At 51.7% G+C, this 21432-nt stretch overlaps 8 protein-coding genes across 8 annotated transcripts; 4 read left to right on the top strand and 4 right to left on the bottom strand.

The window, feature by feature from the left end:
- Nucleotides 1-656: 656 nt before the first annotated feature.
- Nucleotides 657-2051, bottom strand: CDV56_107160 (WD40 repeat domain-containing protein; the record flags this gene model as incomplete). The annotated part of the gene is made up of 1 exon (XM_026760779.1): nucleotides 657-2051. One exon carries the CDS (start codon nucleotides 2049-2051, stop codon nucleotides 657-659), a length of 1395 nt encoding a protein of 464 aa, XP_026615151.1.
- Nucleotides 2052-2929: 878 nt separating this feature from the next.
- CDV56_107091 (uncharacterized protein) lies at nucleotides 2930-3742 on the top strand (the record flags this gene model as incomplete). The annotated part of the gene is made up of 1 exon (XM_026760710.1): nucleotides 2930-3742. One exon carries the CDS (start codon nucleotides 2930-2932, stop codon nucleotides 3740-3742), a length of 813 nt encoding a protein of 270 aa, XP_026615150.1.
- Nucleotides 3743-5071: 1329 nt separating this feature from the next.
- Nucleotides 5072-5764, top strand: CDV56_106993 (uncharacterized protein; the record flags this gene model as incomplete). Its single annotated transcript, XM_026760612.1, has 1 exon — nucleotides 5072-5764. The coding sequence occupies one exon, from the start codon at nucleotides 5072-5074 to the stop codon at nucleotides 5762-5764; it is 693 nt and encodes a 230-aa protein (XP_026615149.1).
- A 1890-nt stretch (nucleotides 5765-7654) lies between these two features.
- Nucleotides 7655-8701, top strand: CDV56_106832 (uncharacterized protein; the record flags this gene model as incomplete). The annotated part of the gene is made up of 1 exon (XM_026760451.1): nucleotides 7655-8701. The coding sequence occupies one exon, from the start codon at nucleotides 7655-7657 to the stop codon at nucleotides 8699-8701; it is 1047 nt and encodes a 348-aa protein (XP_026615148.1).
- Nucleotides 8702-8996: 295 nt separating this feature from the next.
- CDV56_106674 (uncharacterized protein) lies at nucleotides 8997-11720 on the bottom strand (the record flags this gene model as incomplete). Its single annotated transcript, XM_026760293.1, has 1 exon — nucleotides 8997-11720. The coding sequence occupies one exon, from the start codon at nucleotides 11718-11720 to the stop codon at nucleotides 8997-8999; it is 2724 nt and encodes a 907-aa protein (XP_026615147.1).
- Nucleotides 11721-12480: 760 nt separating this feature from the next.
- On the top strand, nucleotides 12481-13821 carry CDV56_106548 (uncharacterized protein; the record flags this gene model as incomplete). Its single annotated transcript, XM_026760167.1, has 1 exon — nucleotides 12481-13821. One exon carries the CDS (start codon nucleotides 12481-12483, stop codon nucleotides 13819-13821), a length of 1341 nt encoding a protein of 446 aa, XP_026615146.1.
- Nucleotides 13822-14015: 194 nt separating this feature from the next.
- Nucleotides 14016-15344, bottom strand: CDV56_106444 (uncharacterized protein; the record flags this gene model as incomplete). The annotated part of the gene is made up of 1 exon (XM_026760063.1): nucleotides 14016-15344. One exon carries the CDS (start codon nucleotides 15342-15344, stop codon nucleotides 14016-14018), a length of 1329 nt encoding a protein of 442 aa, XP_026615145.1.
- A 931-nt stretch (nucleotides 15345-16275) lies between these two features.
- Nucleotides 16276-19413, bottom strand: CDV56_106186 (uncharacterized protein; the record flags this gene model as incomplete). Its single annotated transcript, XM_026759805.1, has 4 exons — nucleotides 16276-17339; nucleotides 17876-18186; nucleotides 18253-18612; nucleotides 18677-19413. The coding sequence occupies 4 exons, from the start codon at nucleotides 19411-19413 to the stop codon at nucleotides 16276-16278; spliced, it is 2472 nt and encodes an 823-aa protein (XP_026615144.1).
- Between the last annotated feature and the right edge of the window lie 2019 nt (nucleotides 19414-21432).

The following is a 21432-nucleotide window of genomic DNA, read 5'->3' as shown; positions in this document are numbered from 1 at the left end:
CACTGGGTTCAGTTGCACGCCCTCCTATGATAGCATCTCCAAGGTTGGAGCAGAAAAGACAGCGGACCTCACTCAAAAGGGAGGTCCACCCAAGACCCTGTTTTTCGACTTTGCGTTTCTTCAGATCAGCCAAAGGAGAGTCCATAACAATGTCCATAAATTCATAACCATACACCTCCGAGCCGCGCGGCGGATGTATCGTTCACTGAGAATCCCATAATAAGGTCTCTCATAGTGCACTTGTCGCTGGGTGACGTCTCTAAGACTAGATCCCCGTTGTTTTTCAACAGTTCACGGAGCACGAGGTCACATTGAGGACTTGAATCAGCTAGAGGAATGGGCAATTGCCGGCAATTCTCAGGGATTGATCTCTAGTATGCGGTCAGCATATGGTGGAAAGCGGCAAGCAGTGGAACGAGCCACGCACGCTTTGTAGTGAGGTCATAGAGAACGAAGTCGGATAATTGCCCGCTTACTGCAACCAGCAGCTTCAGCCATTTGAGAAGTAGTTAGTTTCCCGCTGATCGACATATCGTGGATAAGATCAAGCGTTGATTGAGCTAAATTGGGAGCCATTTTTCTGTTCGCAGCATGTTATACTACAGATCTACGGCCGTCCTCTTCACTTTAGTCCGGGTCGTCTGCCTGAACCGAACCTAGAGACTCCACAAGCGCAAGGCTCCGTCAACATCGGGAACAACAAGAAGCCTGGAGTCCTTTGAGCAGACCATCTCTCCGCGAGGACATTTGGCGATCTTATCATCGGCACTCCGAGTAAACTGCTGTTTGGTATTAGTCTTGAAATCATACACCTCGACGGTTCCCTCTAGTATCCGGAACATCAGCTTCTGCCCTCCATCGATGAACCGCACGCCTTCAATAGTCGCATAGTCTTGCATCATCTCATCCTCAAATCCCAGCGACCATAGCTGGAGTTGTTTCATCCCCGCGTACGGGTCCCAGATGCCAAGTGTGCCATTCTCAAGCCCCCCCGCGAATAAGGCCCCATCCGGACTCCAGGCCATGGAGCGCATCCAGGTGGGGATCTCGAGCCGAGAGATCGCCTGTGCCGTCGTAAGATCGTAGATATAGATCGAGGCCGGATCTCCCTGACTCACGGCCAGATGTTTGGAGTCCGGGGAAAAGGCGCCACACCAGAGTTGGCCATCCAAGGGCCCGAGGATGTGGACGGCGTCGCCGGAGCCGATATCCCAGATCCGGGCGGTGCCGTCCCACGAGATGGAGGCAGCCAGCGAGCCATCCGGGCTGATCCCGATCCACATGACCGCATCGGTGTGGCCGCGGAGCTCATGTCGAAGGGATCGGCTCTCCACATCCCAGAGATTGACACTGGGTTGGGACTGGCATTCACGACTATAGGCATGGATCGTGATGTTCGGAACGACATACACCATGGTTTTACTGTCGGGACTGAAAATCGGACTCCCGAAGGAGCCCAGTTCGCCCGGAAACTGGTGGAAGCTGCCGTCTGCTGCTGCGGGACTGTCCACATCGAACGATGATGGTGATTGTTCTGGTTTGCCCGTCAAAGAAGAAGACACTTGCCTCCCGTTGTGGTCCAGCCCCCAGATCATGATGAACCCACCCACCACGCCTTCTTCTTCGCTCTGCGATGCCAACAGATATCGCGCGTTACCTGAGGAGCCCTGGACCAAGCCCGGCGCGAAGAGGACGGTGACGACCTCCCCGGGATGTCCGTGCAACACCTCGACTCGCTCCTGGGTTCCCACACGGAAGATCTGGATTTCCTTTCCGATCCCCACCGCGACGAACTGATCATCGGGGCTCAGGGTAGGCGTGGTGGCGTCGCCATCGAGGCGCACTTTCGCCTTCTCTTGCCCCCAGTGCTTGGGATGACCGGCAGCCCAGGTGGCCGGCATGCCCGACGAGGACGTGAAATCAGAGCGGATGTTATAAGTCCACTTTTCGAGAAACTTTTGTTCGTCCATTTCATTCTCGCTTTCCTCAAAGGGCATAGAGTCCTCCTCCACCCTTTCAGGGGAGCTGGTCGATGGGGACTCGGTGACCATTTTTGAAAGGTCGGTCGGTCTGTGGTGTGGATAAGCGCTTTAGGGAGAGGGGTGTTGTGAGGCACGAACAGAAAACGGCAAAATCACTCTTAGGTCGGTTGCTTGTTATTCGGAAGAGATAGAGAGAGAGAGAGATGATGGTTCGATCGAAGTCTTTACTAATAACTTTATGCTTATGCTATGGCCGGCTGGGTCCGTACGCGAATGCTTAGCTTCACTATTCTTCTTTGGCGGAGTACCGAATAGGCTCATGGTCCAAGGGATGACGCGTCCCCCATAACTAGTATATACCTCGTGCTCTAGTGTTCAATAGACCATCGGTATGACTCACATGATGATTTTAAATGACTCTTTCTTTTTCGGTACTATCGCAGCTTGCTAGTAAGTCTATACGTAACGTAATCTTGAAGGCTTGATTGGCTTTTAAGATATGGAGTATTATCACTAAGCTCTTGAATGTTTTAAGCACATCAGCACTAAGACCAAATGCACTGGTGGGCCTACTAAAGCTTGATAGTTAGGTCTCCCAAGACACACCATCAGCGGCAATAGGAGGCAATCACGTACCGGATGGTGGTATAGTTCTTCCAGGTTCATCTCTCGCTCGTCTATACGACGATAATGGGGTCGGAAGCAGCACGGTATACTGTAATGAGCATAGACGGAGGAATGGCGATCGAGGTATAAAATCCTCTGTCTACATTGACCATCTCCCTCTTGACATCAGATTGTTTCAACCTAGACCTCGTGTTCGTATCTCTTCCCTCCAGCTGACCTCTTCCGCTGAGAAACTACCTACTAATTACAATGTTATCTAAGCATATATAGCCCTTTGCCGTCCTCATATCTGCGCCGCTCACCGTGGAGATATAAGAATCATGCGACCCCAAAAATGGCCAATACTGCTCTGCGCGGCTGCGTCCGCGTGGATCCAGGCCGTCGAAGCAACAGATGCTGTGCGCAACATCACCGTCCTGGGACCTACTGCCCTCCATCAGCATACGGCGGATAACTTCCTTACCTGCCTCAATGCCACGGAGATCTCATACCGGCTGTACGTGGACGAGGGCATCGCCACCGTGCTTCCGCCGGGGAACCGCACGATCGACTTCAGCGGCGTCGACGAGCGTCTCCTGGAATGTATGAAGATGTCGACGGACAAGGTGTCCATCGCCGCCGAGGACACGACCGAGTACAACGAGAACCATGCCAGCAGCGTTCATACGGTGCAGGTCACCTATGCCTGGCTCGTCGAGCAGGGTGCTGTCGGCCTGCATGCGGTGGGGACCCGGCTCGTCAGTCTGGAAGAAGGTCTGACTGCCCGGGAGGAGGATGAGGAGGTCAACGCCGCCGGTTCGCAGCTGGAAAAGCGGTCCTTTTCTCACTACAGCGCCTATTTATCTGACTTCCTTCACTGTCCGTCGGATGATGTGCGGATCTTCAAAAGCAACAAGTGTCACAGCTATCAGACCAAGTGGAAGAGCGTGGAGTATTCCAACCTCTCGGGGGATCTCTACTTGGAGATGCAGATCTGGCCCCATCACGGGTGCCAGAAGAAGCAGCAAAAGAAGTTCGTCGTAGCGCCGCTGAAGACGAGCGTCTGCTATAACCGGAACACCTTCTCCTTTTGGGGCGAATATGTCGGCACCAAGAAGAAGGCTTATGCGTGGCTGAACCGGGGATCGGGCTAGATACGGTTTTTTTTCTGTGACCTGTGGAACAACTTCTGAGTACACGTTCAATCCAGCTTGATCATGCGATGAGCTACGGTAGCTAGGATGCCCTCTTGCAAGCATCAGATGTACCATGCGGAAAGATATATAGACCCGTCATACTATTGTATTACTGTTTTATCCGCAATTAAACAACTCGAGATAAACAAAAAGCTCTTGTAGATTCGAACAGGAACCGAGCCACTGAACTTGAAACCGAATCTTCTTACGCACATCGCGTTGGCCGCTCCCTAAAAGAAAACATGTTGTATCTACGCAATAATCTGTATGTAATGACTGCTAAGCCAGATCTAGGACAAGTATGCCTTGCTGCATGTTATTCTTTCTAGTCACCCTCATTTCTCCACTCTATTTCCCTTACCCAAGTTTTCCATACAGTTCACGTTCTATCCCTGAAAGACAATATCCGGTGAAAAATTCGACTCTTAGCATCTGGCTATCCTCTGCCCTAACCACGAGAAGCAAGCTCCAGGACTAAAGTTTGTGACAACCCTAACCTCAGACCAAAGTCTTAATGAGAAGAAGGTTGAGTTCCCACCAGCCCGTAATAATATCAATAATAATAATCGTCGCGGGTTTTCCGTTCAAGTGAGACTAGGCACTCTACGACCACCATAGTCTTTTTTAGATGTTAACGCTTTCTGTAGTCGATTGCGTAAGATAGATTAGACCCCACTCTTCTAGATCCTGGTTTTCTCTGTAGTGTATGTAGAAAAGTACGAATAGTCGCAGTATTGTGTCGACTGAATACCTAGATAATTTGGAATACAAATATTTTCACTTACACCGTATACACAGACAACAGGAGAGAAAAGTATCATCATAGTTGTAAATACTGCTGTATCTGTCTTCACCATCGACACATATCGCACGGGGATTGTGACCTTCAATTGAATCCAGGCATAGAAAAGTCCAAAGACTGACTGTGGGTGGAAGTCGTCTGTTCCGAATTCATGTCCGGCTCGCTCGCGAAGGCTGTGCTCACTAGCTAGACTATCTTTTGCTGTGGAACTGCTTAATCTCACTAAGATGATATCGACCCGTGATGTGCGTGCTGTTGCTTATAGGGGCTTTAGTCTGTCACCAAGGTCTAGCATTGACTCTTTTGGTTCAAGCTTATTGCACTACAGTAGTGCTGACCGACAGTTCTTATGAAAGATGTTTGAACGCTGACATTTTCTTTTTTGGAAGCGAGCAGGCCCGGGTATAACTACATCAAGAAAGTTCCTTCCTCCTTAGTCTTTATCCCCTTCATCCTTCATCTTTGTTTCAATTTCACCCTTCGCAATGCTTCGGCTTCAGGTCCTGGCAGCCGTCGTCCTGGGCGCCGTGGCAACCGGCGCGTCCAGCGTGAGCACCAAGAATATCACCTTCCAGCACAATTTCGCCACGGAAGCACTCAACGCCGCTACCCCGTTCGTCGACCTGTCCGAGTTCGGCTACTACGGGGGCCAGCTGCCCAAGATCTACGCCCTGAACCAATCCAGCCGCGGCGTCGATTACCTCCCCGAGGAGAGCTATGCCGAGTTCCTGGCCATCGTGGCCGGCACGAACAACGCCACGGCCGAGTTCAGCGCGCAACAGCAGGAACTCCTGGGGCTGTCGAGCAGCAACAGCAGCAGCGACAGCAGCAGCAGCCAAAAACGGTCGACCACCACCAACACCATCAGCATGCTCCTGCGCAACTCCGCGGGCAAGGGCAATGAGTTTTCCGTGGCGGCCAATCACAAGATCTGCCATACGGGCAGCCACGCCCCCTGGCACTATATCGTGGTCTACTGGATCAAGGAGGCGTATATCACGTTCTGGACGAGTACGAAGTGCAACGGCAGCAAGGGGAGCTTCAACCCTGTCTGTGACTACTACGACGACCCGTCCGAGGTCTGTGTCTTCAACTTCAGCCCCAAGTCGTTCCGGGTCTATTCGGGTTGTCACCATAGCTACGGCTGGGGGGATGGTTGTTCAGAGCACACGCTGTGAGGGAGTTTTGGGCTTTTTCTGGGGTTTCAATTAGGAGATAGAGGGGACGGGAAGAGCTGAGCAGTGGTCTATTCGGCATCTGGGTTTAAAGAAAATTGAATTGTATAATTAGAATTTCTAGTATTGGTTTATCAGTGTTGCTTATATACCGCCCTTTTTTGATCACAAACCAGATCTTTTTACTGATTATATAACTGACTATATACTCCTCCAGCCTTCTCTAACAATGAAAGTCCTACTCTGATAAAGGCCCGCACATTATTTCTGGTGGCGAGGTCATATCGGTCTTGAATACCACCAATCTAGCTTTCCACTGTGGACCACAGCCTACCAACAGTAGGGAAACCGCCTGCTCTTTGGTGACGAGAAGCTAGCTCACTCACGTTATATGGAGGGATTGTACTTCCGATCTTCCCCAGATTTTGTCCATAGTAGCTTTGTATTCTTTACAGGTCATAGTCAGGATAATGACAAATTCTTTTTTAATATCTATCAAGCACCCCTAGTTACACCAAGCCCAGATGAGAGAAGCGTGAGAGAGGTTGATTCAGGCTGACTACTGCAGGCTACTATATGAGCATCTTCCACCAATGGGAGGCAGGGATCCCGTCAGCAGATGACTCCGTAGCTTCCTACTAAGTAGTTATACAAAGGGCATAACTACACTAGGACTTAGGAATAGGTACCTAGACCTATTCGCTTTGTACATATGCTCTACTAGGTTGGGCCATCGGCTGAGGGGGGATCTATGTCAAGCGGTTACAGTACAGACTATAAGTAATCGTGCAACTGCAGGCAGCATAGATTCTTTGTGGCCTTTCAGATTGAGATTATAGACATAATACTCCAAATCCGGTATACTTGTATTTTATCAACTTGGATTCAGCGATTGATACATTTTCAACCTCGGGATAGTCAGATGTAAATCAACAGCAGGTCGAGAAAGCAGTAGAAAAAACCATGAGACTAAGAAAAAGGAAAGGAAGATTTTCCTACTGAAGTAAGAAGGCTGAAACCACAGTTTTTGTAGAAGCTCGATGTTTGCTATTCTGTTTACTATATACCAGTTATTGCTGGATTTGATATGTGAAATTCAGTTGTATAATAAATGTCCAGCTTATGTCTGGGGAAGGTGGCTAAGCTCTCTGATCGTAGCATGTTTGACGTTTGGTACTACATGCCAAGTTTTATTGCATCTAGCGCATCTGGAGCCAACCATCAGGGCTGCAATGTCTAATTGAGTCTACATGAACACGAATCATAAAGTCAAATGTAAAGGCTGTGAGAACGCAAAGCTACTTTCTCAACCGACTTGCGCTGCAGATGACAATAGTCTAGAAGAATGGTCTGGGCGGATTTAGCGGAAAAGTGGAGAGACTTACCCCAGACTTCAACCCCGCGTTACAGTAGATCATAGTGTGGATCATACGTCAACCGTATTTTGAGGAGGGCCCGATTTGTATGAGCTCCTGATAACTACTCCGTAGCATATTTTTATAAATGCGCCAAGCTTGATTTCCAGGAGGGCCCGATTTTATATTATACTTGAAGGATACTGATCGAGTACAGTTGAGATACTGTGTGGGTCCTCCTCTAGGCTTGCCATTGAGGTACAACCATCAGAGGGTGGAGCCGAGCGTGGAGCCGAAAGAATAAGAGTGCATTATTGACTGTATTGCTCTTGTCGGAGTCAGGTATCTTGTTGTCGACCTACATACGACTGTAGTACTGTACTAAAGGTGAGCATGACGCGTGGCCTGATCTGGAGAATTGAGGTATAAAGTGTGGGATTTTCCTTCTGACACGTCTACTAGGAGCATCATCTATTGAGCGGTGCATAGCCTTACCTGACATCAGCAGCGTTGCTATTCTTTCCGTCAATAACTCACAATGCACATTCCGGGTCCATTGAGGTTGCTTCGCTTGTCGATGGGCATCGCGATGGCGGTGTCCGCGACGGGTGGAGCATCTCTGCATCTGCCTCGACGCATTGCTCCCGACGCGTTGGTCGACAGGAGTCCGTCAAACAGCCACTGCTCCCGACAGTGCATGACGAACCTCGTCACCGAGATCCTGGATTCCATGGTGGCGCACAACCCGTACACCCTGCCGTTGGCAACGGTCTACAAGGCGACCGAAAACTCGCACCCGGCAGCGCTCGCCATGATGACGTCGTGGCGCACCATCACCGAGGCAGGCGCGCCCAGGCTGCTGGCAATCGACACCAAGAACGGCACGGCGTACTTCGCCCTGGACGTTAGCGAAGGCAACGACGCGAAGGAAACGATCCTGCGGGGCCGAGTCAAGGTCGTCGACCGGCTGATCACCGAGCTGGAGCTGTTCATCAACCGCAACCGCGGCGACCACGGCTTCTCCTTCTCGGCCACGGAGCTTGCGACGAACTACGCGAAGTTGATGTCGCCGCCGGCGAATCGGAAGAAGGCGAGCCGGGACGCGTTGTATGCCCTGAGCGAGGCCCTCTTCTCCTCGACCAGCAACTTGTCGGTCCCCATCGGCGACGACTGCCAGTTCACCGAACTGGGCTGGAGAGTCATCGACGCCGGGACGAACGGGAACGGTTCGACCACCCCGCTCGGTTGCAGCTGGCCCGCCGATCACCCCACCGACGCGAACGCACGAGTGGCCCTGGTCGTCGACGAGGAGTTGGGCTTCGTTGTGACCAGCGGCATTGTGCCGGGTACGGTCTACCCCTACTCGAACGTCTCCGCCTTCATCCCGAACGCCATGACTGCGGCGCAGGAAGCGCAGGTGGTGTGGATGGAGGAGATGGAAGCCATGGGTGTTATGCCGCTGCTATCTCCCTTCGGAGCCACCGGTGACACTCTCGAAGTGCTCCAGTTCTACAATGGCGCGCTCCAGGCCATGCAGATCAATGTCTACCTAAGCGGCCCGAATATGACATCGCCCTGGGTGTAATAGATGTTGATGCGATGTGGGGGTTTGGTCGCATTGCAATTCCTGGATCCTCTTCGTCGATCAGCGATTTTTGTTGGCTATGATATCTCCCTGGCTATGCGGGTTACCTATCTAGGAGTATAGTAGGGTTGCTGTTGGTTTAGTTAGCTGCAAATTCCTTCTTCAGCCAATCTTCCCCAACGACTAGCAGCATATCCCATAATACAATGAGAGGATGGATTGCTTTTACCTGGCGACTAGCCATACAAGCATTATAATATTATAAATCGATATAGATACGAAGATAGGACAAAGCCTAAACAGCAACCTGAGGAGAGGGCGCAGGCTTTTGACTCTTCTCGAGCCTTCGGTGATTCACTCGTGTGCGAGCCACAGCGCCCTGGCAAGCCAAGCTGACCTTCAGCCAGTCATTTGGCGTGGCCAGGTGCTCCAGCGAGCTCCGCATGCGCACCACACACTCGCGATACAGACAGTTGTTCTCGAAGCGCCAGCTGCACAGGAGGGCCCGGAGCATCCCGCCCTCGCGGCCACAGATCAAGGCCACCACGGGTGGTCGTTCGGCAGCAATCACCGACACGGTCCAGTTCCCTGTATCCACGATGGTGAACAGGCGGTGGCCCGGAGGCACACCGAGGCGCTCGGCTTCGGCCGCCCAACCTCCCTCGCCCGGGACTCTGCCGGCTCGCATCGTGACATGGCGGAGGTTTTTGGAGAAGATGGTCGACGAGGCAGCATAGGAGAACCGGTTATTGTCGAAGCCACAGATGGCCTTCTCGATCTCGCCCAGGGGCATAGTTCCTTCAAACCCGACCAAATGGCACGAGACCCCCGTGTATCCGCCGTTGCAGAGCTGTCGCACCGCCCACGGACTGAACCACGATATAACCCATCCACAGCCCATGAACAAAGCCACGCCTAGGAGATACATGGCCGGCTGGACGTCGTTCGGCCGCCGCTGTGCGCGATCGTCGCTGTTATTGGAGCTGTTGTCGTAGGGCAAGACCGAGAAGAGGAGCGCAATTGCGGACGCGAAGAGGCCGAATCCGGTTGCGAGGAACCAAGCGCCGCAGTACACGATCTTCTGCGAGATGGTGGCCCGGAATCCATTGAGGTCCTTGACATATTTGATTTTGGGGAAATCCTTCCACCGGATGGGGATCGCTCGACAGCGGTCCAGGATGACGGTGGGCGTGAAGGGGTCATCACCGATACCCACCACATCGCACATAGGTTGGATGTCCCAGAGATGGACCGCGTATTGGTCGCGATCCGCGATATTGCGCAGAAGCTCCTCGCTGCCGGCCACAATGAGGTCCTGTTCCTGATCGTTCTTCGTTGCGGGGTGCGGCCACAGGCAGGCCAGGCGCTCTAGCAATCGGTTGCTATCGTTAACCAGGGAGAGCCGAGCGATGGCTTGAAAGGCGTTGTCCGAGGCATTGGGGGTGATTCGATAGGCCAAGAGACCCATGGCGGCGTAGGCCAGGTCGGTCGTCGTGTAGCCCTCGGTCGACTTCCCTTCGGCTCGCTCCGCAAGGGCCTGGACTGCACAGGTAAACAGCTGCAACTCGGTCAATTTGGTTGAGTTGCTGTAATGATTGATGAGGTGGCCGATCGCCTCTTCATGTTGCTGCTCCAGCCTGCGGTCTTTCTCGTCGTCATCGTCGTCTTCCTTCCACGACTCGGGGCTGGACCCGGGCCAGAAGCTCTCGAGCATATCGGTCAATGTGAGCTCGTGCGGTCTTGAGGTCACCTGGCTATCGGATCCTTCTCCCGCTGCTGGTGGAGAAGAGAAACAATATCGAATTTTGTCCGCAGCGAGTAAAACCTCCGGCAAGGTCCAAATGCGCGCACCCCAGATCTTCTTGTGCTCCGGATCGTCATTGGGCAGGACCACATACACGCGCTTTGCACAGCGAACGGCATCACAGATTGTGTGGACATCCCTGGTTCTCTGCTCGTCGCTTGCGTGCGAGACACAATACACGTCCACCCAGAACGCCCGCACCGGCTCTTCATCTTGTCCGTGCTCATTCTCATGAGCCAGCAGGCCCTCTGCGACCCGATCAAAAAAGGGCCGCAGGGCCTCGTCTGACTTGCCGAGGAAATTCCCCCGCGAGAAACTGAGGAAAATGTACGGGGGCAGCAGGCCCGTCTTCGGATCACGGAGGTCGTTGGTCTTCTTGGCCACCCACTGGCCTGTGGCCGCGTCTTTGACCACCAGCCGGCGAGGGATCGCCAGTCGGGCGACCTGCGACTGCGGCTGGTCGTTGTTCGGCGCCTGATCGAGCGGGTTGACGGCGTGTTTGGGCCAGTACCACTGCACGTTCTCGTACTCCGCGTACGGCTCGGTCGACCCGTCGTCAGTCCACGGCGCGGTGACAATCTGGATGGAGAGCATCAACTGGATGATCCACGCGAGGAGCATGGTGCAGACCGTCGATGCCAGGGCATGCACGGTACGTCGACAAAGGTCTCTCATCACCATGCCCCAACTCTTCTTCTCCTTCTGCTTCTCACGGGGGATCGCATAATCTTCGTCATCGTCATCGTCGTCCCCCTCGTCATCATACTCATACCCAAGCGGATTCAGGCAAAACTCCGCCAACCGAATAACAAGCGGCAAGTGGCCCTTGATCTTGCGTAGACCCCAATGCCGAGGCCGAGGATCATTATGGGCTTCTGGGGTCGCCTGCACAGCGAGCCGGCGAGGGATCTCCTTATTGGTGCTGTAGTACGTGTCGAGGTCGGGATACTTCTCGTGCGAGTTATCGCCCTCGGGATTTCGATACCGTCGCTTTCTGTACACGCCGCGGGCATCTTCCAGCTCTCGCATGCGATCATCAAGCTGGTCTGCGGTGATGGCTGCTGGTCGCCGGAATCTCTCTCTCACTGACCATTTGCCATTGTACTGCGTGGCGAGATGGTCTTTTGCCCTGTCGGTTCCCATGAAGGGGAGATGGAAATGCTGTTGCCCGTTGGTGGTGGGAGACTGGGAAGATGCCGCCATTGTCTTTTCCATTTTTCTTTCGTTTTCCCACCCCTGTCTTTGGGTGCGCGTGATTCTCTTCCTACGGATTACTTCTCAGTGGCAGGCATCACCCGTTATATAACATTCAACTTCGCCTGAAGAGAGCTGACCCTACACGAGGCTGTCCCGGCCTCGTGCGCAATTGTGGAAATTAATCATCCGAATCCTCTTTCACAGCTGACCAACGAATGCTTTTCCCAACTCGGTAAAGGATATCCTCAGAATCATTTAACACCCAATCAGCGCAATACATCCCGTGGTATGACAGGGATCTGGACGCCAGTGCGCAGAGCCTACTCCGTAGTAATCCATTGTTATGGAGCATTCAGTGAAAAGGGGGGTCTCGAACCGCACAAGGCAACGTCCGTGTGCTCCCGCTAAGCCTCGCCCTCGTATTCGATCTGCGTCCCAGCCGTCCCTTACCCTCCATAACGACGTCTGCCGCTGCTGGAGGGTCTGTCAACGAGTCAGTTACACTGCCGATCCAGCGCCGCAGTGGTGGACTGAGCTTATGTGTCATATATTATTCGGTTAACATTACGACTGACAACTGTTTTAATTTTACTGAGTGAGATTTTGGGGGCTGCAGGCTAATACTACTCAGGACTAACGTCAGGCTCGAGTTGTGTCTAATGCAGCCTGATAATTCTGATTGCAGCTGAAAGCTGACGGAGCCTGACTCAAGGATGGATATAAACTCCTAAGGTACATAGACACATGGGAATGTTTATGGTCACGATCATAATCAGCCATGTATCCCTGGCACCAGCGCCTGAACACCTGGGCCGAGGGAACCGGCCTGCGCATCGACGCCCTCGGCCTGGTAACGCTGTTGGGCGCGGAGGAGATGGACCGCATCACGGGGCGGCTCGTCCCGAGCCACTACCTGGACTACCTGCCTCTCCTGGGCGCCTTCGTCGTGGCGGGGAACCGGTTCACCTCCAAGCAGTTCGGCTTCACGCTGTACAACATCTCCGCGGGGATCGTGACCACCGAGCTGGCGGGCTGGTTCTCGCGATGGCTGCGCACGCAGGACCTGCGTCAGGCGCGGAGTGTGATTACCTGGGAGGTTGTTGAGCAGCCACGGCCCTCCAGGTGGAAGACGGTCCTGGTTGGCGTGTTGCTTGTTGCGGTGCCGGTGCACGGGCTGCTGATTGCGTTGACGGTGTTGACGGCGGACTGGTGGGGGTTTGCCAATGTGATGGCGATGGTTGTGTCTGTGGTTGTGCGATGTTTCCTGGTCGCGCAGAACCGCGCCGGGATCGATGCCAATGTCCGTCGAGCGCAGCAGGAAGCGCGCGACTACAAGGGCAAATATGACGAAACGAGGATGAATCGAGGGAAAGACAAACACATGGCCATGCCCGTCGAGCCCAAGGACCCCTCCGCTATCGCCAAGGTCATCGTGGTGACTGACGACTCGAAAGCCGTCACGATTGCTGCGCCCGCACATCTGATCCAATTACTGTTCACGACCACCCCGCGGGTGCCGAATCATGGCATCTACCAGGCGACCCGGTTCTTGGGCTGGGTCGCGTTCGGCGTGCACGTCGTCGCGATTGGCATGTCGGCCCTATACACGCAAATATGTACGGTGGTGGTGATGGTCACCGCGACCATCCTAACCGCCCACAAGTTTGGCTGCGATGATTCGCACATGGGGAGGAGGATTTGGAAGGCATTTACAAGCCGCAAACGCAATGATGATGATGATGAAAAAGAGGACGGGTCATATACTTGCTGGGTGGGCTCGAGGTTAAAGGCGACTGTCTCGTCCTACCCGGATTGGTATAGCGAATGGAACGAAGACCAAGGGGACCCCAAGCTACCCCAGGTGGTGCAGGTGGTCGAGGAGAAAGGTGGAGGGAGACGAGCAAGAGCCGTCCTTGACCTGGAACGTGCTCGTCCTTCCCCGAAAAAGAAGAAGGTCGTCGAGCGCCGGCAAGATCTGTATGCTTGGTTGGGTCTGACGGAGGAGGAAGAGACGCACATGACGGCTTGGGGGTTGATGCCCCGGAATCGGGAGTGGACGAGTGTGTACTTTGAGAAGAAGATGAAGCATCACAAGCGAATGGGTCGTGCTGGGACGTAGGCTGAAGATGGTTTAATGAATCTGACAACGTCACTTGACGAAATACGGCGAAGACTTGGCTAAATGTACATGTGGGCGCCTCAAATGAAAGCAAAGGGTAAATGCAGCGTCGTGGAGCCTTGAAACTAGACCTGTTTCAAGAATATTTCCACGCTCTAAACTGTGCCGTTAAGGGTAAAGAGGCATCGCATAAGTTACAGAGCAACCACAGCATCCGGTACATCAAGCCTCTCAAGAACAGTAGGATCGAAATCTCCGCCCTCAATGTACTGCTTCAGCACGCCCAACATACTCCTCTCAACAACCACTGGTGTGCAATCTGGCAGATTCGTCGTCGCACCCATGACCCGAGCAAGATACCCCAGTGCACATGCCAACGCTCGCTGGTCATCGTGGACGCTGCCAAGCAATGCAGGCATATACGTCGGCTGAACGGCTGGCTCATCCTTCGAGCCCACAACATTAAGGGCATTGACCAGCGCCTCCCGGGTTGCGTTGCCGAGAGTCCTCCACGCGGCCTCATAGCGCCGCGCGGTGTCCAGCGACGTCACGCCCCCCATGCACAACACCCGCATCAGGGCCCGGTCTTCTCGATCCTCCTCCACATGAAGCAGCCGGAAGCCCGTGGTATGGAGACGATGCGCCCGTCGCGCCAAGACAAGGTCATACCCACTGCGCACATCGAGTGTGCCAGCCATGACGCCCTCGCAGGCATCATAGACATCGCGGTACGCGTCGAAAACCGGCTGGGTGAGTGTTTTGGCACAGGTCCAGTCCAGGTGGCCTGCCGCGCCCGCAACATCCAGTAGCTGCTCCATGAAGCGGAGCTGGACGCTGTGGCGGTGGTGAGGGGCCTTCATCGTCTGGAAAACAGACAGGCAGGCGGGGGCGTTTTCTGCCTGTGCCAGCTGGCCAAAGTTGAAGGAGGCGCCGATTTCGATCCCGCTGATGAGATGGTCACGGTCTTGCGGGGCGGGGAAGTGAGCCAGCGCCGGGATGAGGCTCCGTGCGGCCGTGCATACGTTGAGGAGGACGGCGTCGTGGTTGAGAGTAGAGATGTCTTTCCCTGTCAGGACGCGGTAATTCGATGCGAGCTGGGCGTCCTTGCCTAGATCATTGATGACGACGGAGGTGATGAGGATGTAGAGATCGTTCGGGCCCTTGATGGCTTGGGCGTAGAATCTCCGGATCCAATCGAATGAGGACATGGATAAGCGGAGCTCTGGAGACTGGGACCCAACTAAGATCTCATATTCTCCTGTGTAAATCCATCGTAGGGTCAGGAGTGCTACGAGCGTCCGGTTTACCTCGTCGTAGTTCTGTTTGTACAGGAGGCACGAGGGCGACGTGGTGTTGGGCGGGGTTGAGGGGCGACGCGGCCGAACGGAGTACGCTCTCTTGAGACGGTCGATCTCTTGGGAAAACTCCTTATATACCAGGCGCAGGAGATCCTCCTCCGGAATGGTGAATAGCGAGTCCGGATGAGCGCAGGCTGCCCGGAGCGACGCAGGTGGATGGGACATGGTAATTCCCAGCGGCAAACTCCTAAATTGGGAATTTTGTGGTCAGCCAGTTGTATCTTCAGTGTGGTCTTTTACGTTGGTATATATGTTATATACGTATATGAATATTCCTGCTCGAGGTAACTGAAGCCACACTGGTCACTACTCACTAGTATGAAGACTACGATGGATCGGCAGCAGATCTCTGCGGGGTTGTTGCCGTAAGAGAATCTTGGAGACTTGGACATAAAGATGTGTCCAGCTTCTAGAATCCCCATCCATCCAATAGTCTCTGGAAAGCCTGAATTACTCCTTATTATGTATTATGGGCATGGCGCAGAGCATGTCAATCAATGTCAATCAAACGAACGTCATAAGACTTAACCTTTAGTAAGGGGAGAAGCCAGAGTCTCATCCAGCCTTAGCACCAGGTGATGAGTGCAGTCACAGAGGAACATCCCAACTCACATGATCTGTCAGCTGCTAAGTCATTTATAATCTGGCCCTGACCACCAGGTAAAGAGCTTGTTATCCCTATATGTGATCATCCTCAAGCTTTATATCATGATAATAATGTTTTGCCTATTATACTAACTACTTAAGTGTCTCTTATTCCAGTATGCTGCTTCACCAGCGTAATAATCTTCTTAATCTAATTTTGTCTTCTTAATTTAGCTAAGAAATTCAAGGAGGAGATAGTGCTCGTAAGTTAACAGGTTTTACTACAGGTTAGGGAAAACCAGGGAATGCACCTTTACCATCCTGTAACTTAGATGAATTCACTGGGAGTAAAGAAAGGGGGGTATAATTAGCTTAGCCAGCCCAGCAACCAGTCAAGGCTGACAGCAGGAAAGGAAACTGCAAAGTAGAGATGATGAGAGGGGGGAGACGCAGCCGCAATTTCTGATGGGAAAAAAAGGGGATGTAAGCCATAAGACATGGAGAGATCAACTCAGCTCAAACCAAGCATCCCAGCAGCTTTCGAAACAAAAAAGTCCTTCCCCTTGATCTTGGAAACCAGAATTCCCCAAGGTTTCCATCCGAACATCTGACCCGTGCCCGTACTTTCTCCAATCGGCACAAGCATCATGATAGAGTCATTGGAGGAGTAGGTAGCAGCCTTTCCCCAGCCAAGGATTGCAACCTTGAGATTGGCCACAACCACTGGGACCTGCTCTGCAACTTTGATTGCCGTGCGCACTGGTTGGACGGTAATGTCTCCGAGCGCGTAGATCGAGCCATCCCCTCCCGTAACACGCAGTGTGTCGTCTACCTTGATCCAGCCATCGGCGGAGAGAAATTCTGCGGGGACAAACTGGTTGTTGGGGATCACCCCCGTCGTAGAGATGTACACGTCTGCTTCAAGCTGCTCGCCGTTGTCCAGGCTGACAACCCACTGACTTTTGTTGCCAGAAACGTGGCGCACGGCGTCCACCACCTTGCGGGAGGTAATCACCTTGACGTCCTTTTCTGCAAGGACCTTCTCCGCCATAATACTGGCCCTTTCCTTTAACCCGGGCAAGACATGTTTCGACGCCGAAATGAGAGTGACCGAAGCGCCCCGTTTATCTTTAAAAGCCTCTGCAAGCTCGCCCGCAAATTCGACACCCACCGGGCCTGCTCCACCCACGACGACACTTGTCGCATTGGAGATGACCTTTTGGATCGAGCGAATGGAGGCGTCGATATCATGGTCGCCGAACGGCTTGAAAGGAGCCGGCTCCCCCTGCAGTGAGGAAGCCGTCGTGCTGCCGGATGCAATTACGAGATAGTCGTAGGCAAGGACCGATTGCAGCGAGGAAACCTTGACTGTCTTTGAGGCGGTATCGATGCCGGTTGCTCTTCCTTTGATGAATTGAAACGACTCCCTGGGGTAGCGCGCAAATGCTTTTTCGATGGGGAGGAGATATTGATTCGGCTGGAAGAACTGGGGCTTTGCGAGAATCCGCGGAGCCGCAATATTGAAGTAATGCTTCTCCGACGGATTGATCAAGACAATCTTGACCTTGTCGGAGTCTGTTTTAAGGAGCCCATTTGCAACTCCAAGTCCAGCGTGAGAGGCGCCGATTATCACGACAGTTGCTCTAGCCATTCTGAAGAAAGTGCCGTGCGTTGTTGAGGGGAATATCGGAGATCAAAGAACAAAGGGATTGCGACGAAGCGCACCAGAGGTTTATTTGAAAAGGATGGAAAAGGACGGAATGAGGATTGGTGAACCAATTTATAAGAGGGCTTCAACTGCTTCATTATTATTAATGGATACTGGGTAAATTCGAGGACTGTAGAAGTGTAAGCCGATTCAGATTGCTGATTGTTGATTGCTAACGGATCCATTCCTCACTAATCAGGGCTGTTGGATCGTCTTCCGAGTCGGCCGCGGGCGGCCGCCCTGAGGCCCCTGACAAGGCCCGTCCGCCGGTTTGTCCTAGCCTATTTTTTTTCATCGGATTGTAAAATCTCCAGGTATCGTTCTAACAAATTTATGTAACTGGTTAGATCTTCATTGACTACTGTGGCCAAGCACTTGAAGGAAAGAGGAGAAGATAACTTACTGGCCAGCATCCATCGCGTGCTGAGAGCTCGAAGTGACTTGATGAATATCGAACCCTCCCAGTCTTCAACGTCGGCGGAGAGATCCATCTGGCGAATAACCTTTTGTCCCAAAGCCGCGTAGTAGATGGCGCTGATCACCGATGGCGGTATTGAATCAAGACTGAGGCTGGGGTTGAAAGTCACCTCCTCCAGGTCATTACATATCACCACCATGGCATGACACAATTCCTGGAGCTTCAAGGTACAGACGTCATCTCCGGTCGCTCCCCCGGAATCCTGGCGGAAGGAGAGTAAAAGCGTCAATGCAGCCCTAGTGATTAATGAAATGTAAGCTGAGAGACTGACTGATGGCGAGTAAAAAGAGAAAGAAACTGACCCAATACCCGTTGCAAAGCCTCCACCATATCGGTTGTATAGAGAGATATTATGTCGCCTTCGTATATGTATCAACATCTCTTCCAGCTCATTGTATATCTGGAATGCTTTCTCCATTCGTATGGTCTCATCCGAATAGTTTTCGCGGATCAAATCTTGCACTTGGCCAAGCTTTCTAGCCGCGTTTGCCTCAAGGGCGTAGTCCCAATCACCTTCGCTGTTACCACTCGACAAAGGGGACGACTGAATGGCAGGGAATGTACTCGGCCATGGTTGGTACTGTTGCGGAAGGGTCTCCTCTGGAGTTGGATTCTCCACTGCAGCTGGTCTAGGTGGTGCTAGTGGCTCCATATTGATATATCTGAATGAGTAACAGTCAGCAAGGGATGCCCCTAAAGAATAAATGCAGTGGGGAAGATATGAACCTGTCTACCACAACAATAGCCCACCAAGTGCGATTTTCCTCTTCGACCCTACTTTGAATTTCTTCTGTTGTGATGGAAGGACAGGGTACAGCTCTATGGAGCCCGAGCAGGTAAGCTAGCCTCGCGCATGTTCCAATGGTGACGTATGCCATATCCGTGGCTCCTTGAGCGTGTTCGTATAAAGCTATCAGAATCCCGGCTTGAACCAGCTCTATCGAAGGGCAGGATAGCGACAGGAATAGGGAAAACTGATATTTAGTGGTCAGATACAGATGGGATTCGGTGGGCGAGGATCCATCCTCGTCGTCGAACGGATTAGAAATAACAAGTAGCATAGAGAACACCAGAAGTGTGGATGCTGCAGAGGGATCACCATTCTGAATTCTTTCGAATCCCTTCAGGACCCGCTTTTCGGAGACGATAGGCAACCAGCTATGGATCGTCCGAAGGTACTTGCGACGTACTTGGTCCAGTGATGTCTTCTTCTCTTCAAGAAATCGCATCAAATCCATAGTGCAGAGGAAAGCACGGTACGATGGCCGGAGAAGACCGGGCTTGATTTGCCAATTTTGCATCTCGGAGCTTTTGGCCGTCTCATCACTGGCAGAGGTAATCCCGAGTGGAATAGTCCCATTCGCTTCGGCGGCCACTTGATTTCCATTTTGAAAAATGTGTTTTTCAATTTTGTCAAGACGACGTAGTATTTCATCAAACTTGAATTCCGAGCCAGAGCCCATGTCAGGCACATCGGGCGGTTCATCATACGCGCAGCCCAGTGAGAGCCTACTTTCCTCTATCAGTGGACGTCAACTTTTGGAATCGCCAGAGCAGGCTTAATGGAGTGATAAAAGATGACCGAATTACCTAGAGCATCGACTACAGCTTGGTAGCGCTTTATTGCACTTCTTCTTGCTTCCTTTGCATTGAGCGCAAGTGCGTGTAGCCAGATGGCTTTCAGCACCTGATAGTGGTCCAGAAACCATGTTCATGATGTGCATTAGCAGGGATGTGCCCTGCTGATGATCTAAACAAAATCAAGTTCCTGTTTCTCTGGTGTATTTGTATTCCTATTTTGCATTAGGTGTGGGACTTGGTTAGATACCAGGTGTAGAGGAGTCCTTACATCAGTCTGGCAACTGCGCAAAACACGGAACCAGATCTCAACGGTAGGCGGATGTATTGGAATTAAATGATAAACTAAACTAGCCACTAATTCAAGCCCTTTGAAGTAAGTTAACTAGATCACACCTGCATCTTGCGGATTCTTGCTGGTTAATCTTGTTTAGATAGGCGGCCCGTCCAATTCAACCCATCCTTAGTTGCATTATGACTAATATGGTGGCTTTACATAACTGTTTAGGGACACAGCTCAGCTTGTGTCAAAAAAAGGTCTGCTAGTGTTAGAGGAACCTCACTATGACTCTAACACTAGTTAAACCTTAACTAGTGTTAGTCTTGTTTTGTTATAAATTACTATTATACTTATTTTTAATACTTAATAAGTTTCTTATATATAGTATAAGCTTGATATATAGCTAATAGAAATTAACTAATATTGTCACGGGCTAGAAGCCGGTCAACCTATGACCTAGGTTTGGACGGTAAGAAATCGCTAAGGGGTTCTAACTAGGGCCGCAACGGCCGAACAAGAAAAGATTGGTGCCTAAGGCAGCTCGCGAGTGCCGATAGGCTCGAGCATACAGCGGGCCTTGCCCGCTACAAATATTCTCTAATTACTAAGCTAGAATTTAACTTTAATATTATATAGCTTTAAATTAAATATTAATATAGGTAAATTTATACTTATTATATACTTAATATTAGTAGAAATAATATAGGTAGATTAAAGGGGGATTCTAGATCCTAAGGCTGTATAAAGTTAGTATTAGTAAGAATGCTCGCCCCAGTTGAAGGATTGTTAATCCAGCATTGTGGGCGGAATGCATATAGATCTTTATAGACATCTGGATTCAAATGCAAACACAGAGGACTCATGCTCATAACTTGTCATAAGGAATCCTGTTAGTACAGTGTATGTACGACCAGATCCATCTTATTGTGATATATGACTGGTTGGCTGGCAGGGACATGCATCTGGTGGTTCATGACTCCTGGGTGTAGCCTGTAGGCGGATGACCTCCTGCACCACAGTGTTAAAGAAAGGTAACCCGTCAACCTCCGAGAATCAAGGAATAGACTCCTTGTCTGGTACTGCCGCACGGAGCTTGGCTTAGAGATACTTAAGTACAGGAGGGTTAGCCAAAAGCTTATACACAGTAGCAGTGAGTGTGAATGCTATTATACCCTTGCCGGCAAAGATGACTAGTTAAGCCTTACTTACTAACTAGGCATCTGTCTTATCAGCAGGAGGAAGAGTACTATTAAGGATACCCTCCAAAATTATGCTCTTAATTCCTTTAGGGTTTAGAGAGTTCCTGATCTCGCGAACTCAATCAATCCACCACTTACATGAAGATTAGCTTGCTGCGGGCTTGGGAGAGAGCAGCGCCTGAATAATACATACTGATTTCTTGTCCACAAGCTCCGCCAAATTCGGCATTATGGCCTTGACCAACCAGCTGGGGGTCTTCTGCATTAAAGTAGCGAACTAAGGGAAGAATATCATGATATGATTCAGCCTAAAGAACATGTCGGTGGCATCAAAATAGGGCTTCCTGAAGCCAGGCCGCTCCATGAATGCAAAACTATCACTAAAGGCATATTGGGTGATCACATCACTAGTGCAGGCTTTGAAG

The sequence above is a fragment of the Aspergillus thermomutatus genome, assembly GCF_002237265.1.
Source record: "Aspergillus thermomutatus strain HMR AF 39 chromosome Unknown NODE_74, whole genome shotgun sequence".
In the NCBI taxonomy this organism is placed as follows: domain Eukaryota; kingdom Fungi; phylum Ascomycota; class Eurotiomycetes; order Eurotiales; family Aspergillaceae; genus Aspergillus; species Aspergillus thermomutatus.
Note: the sequence above shows the minus strand (reverse complement) of the source record. Positions and strands in the feature narration are given on the sequence as shown.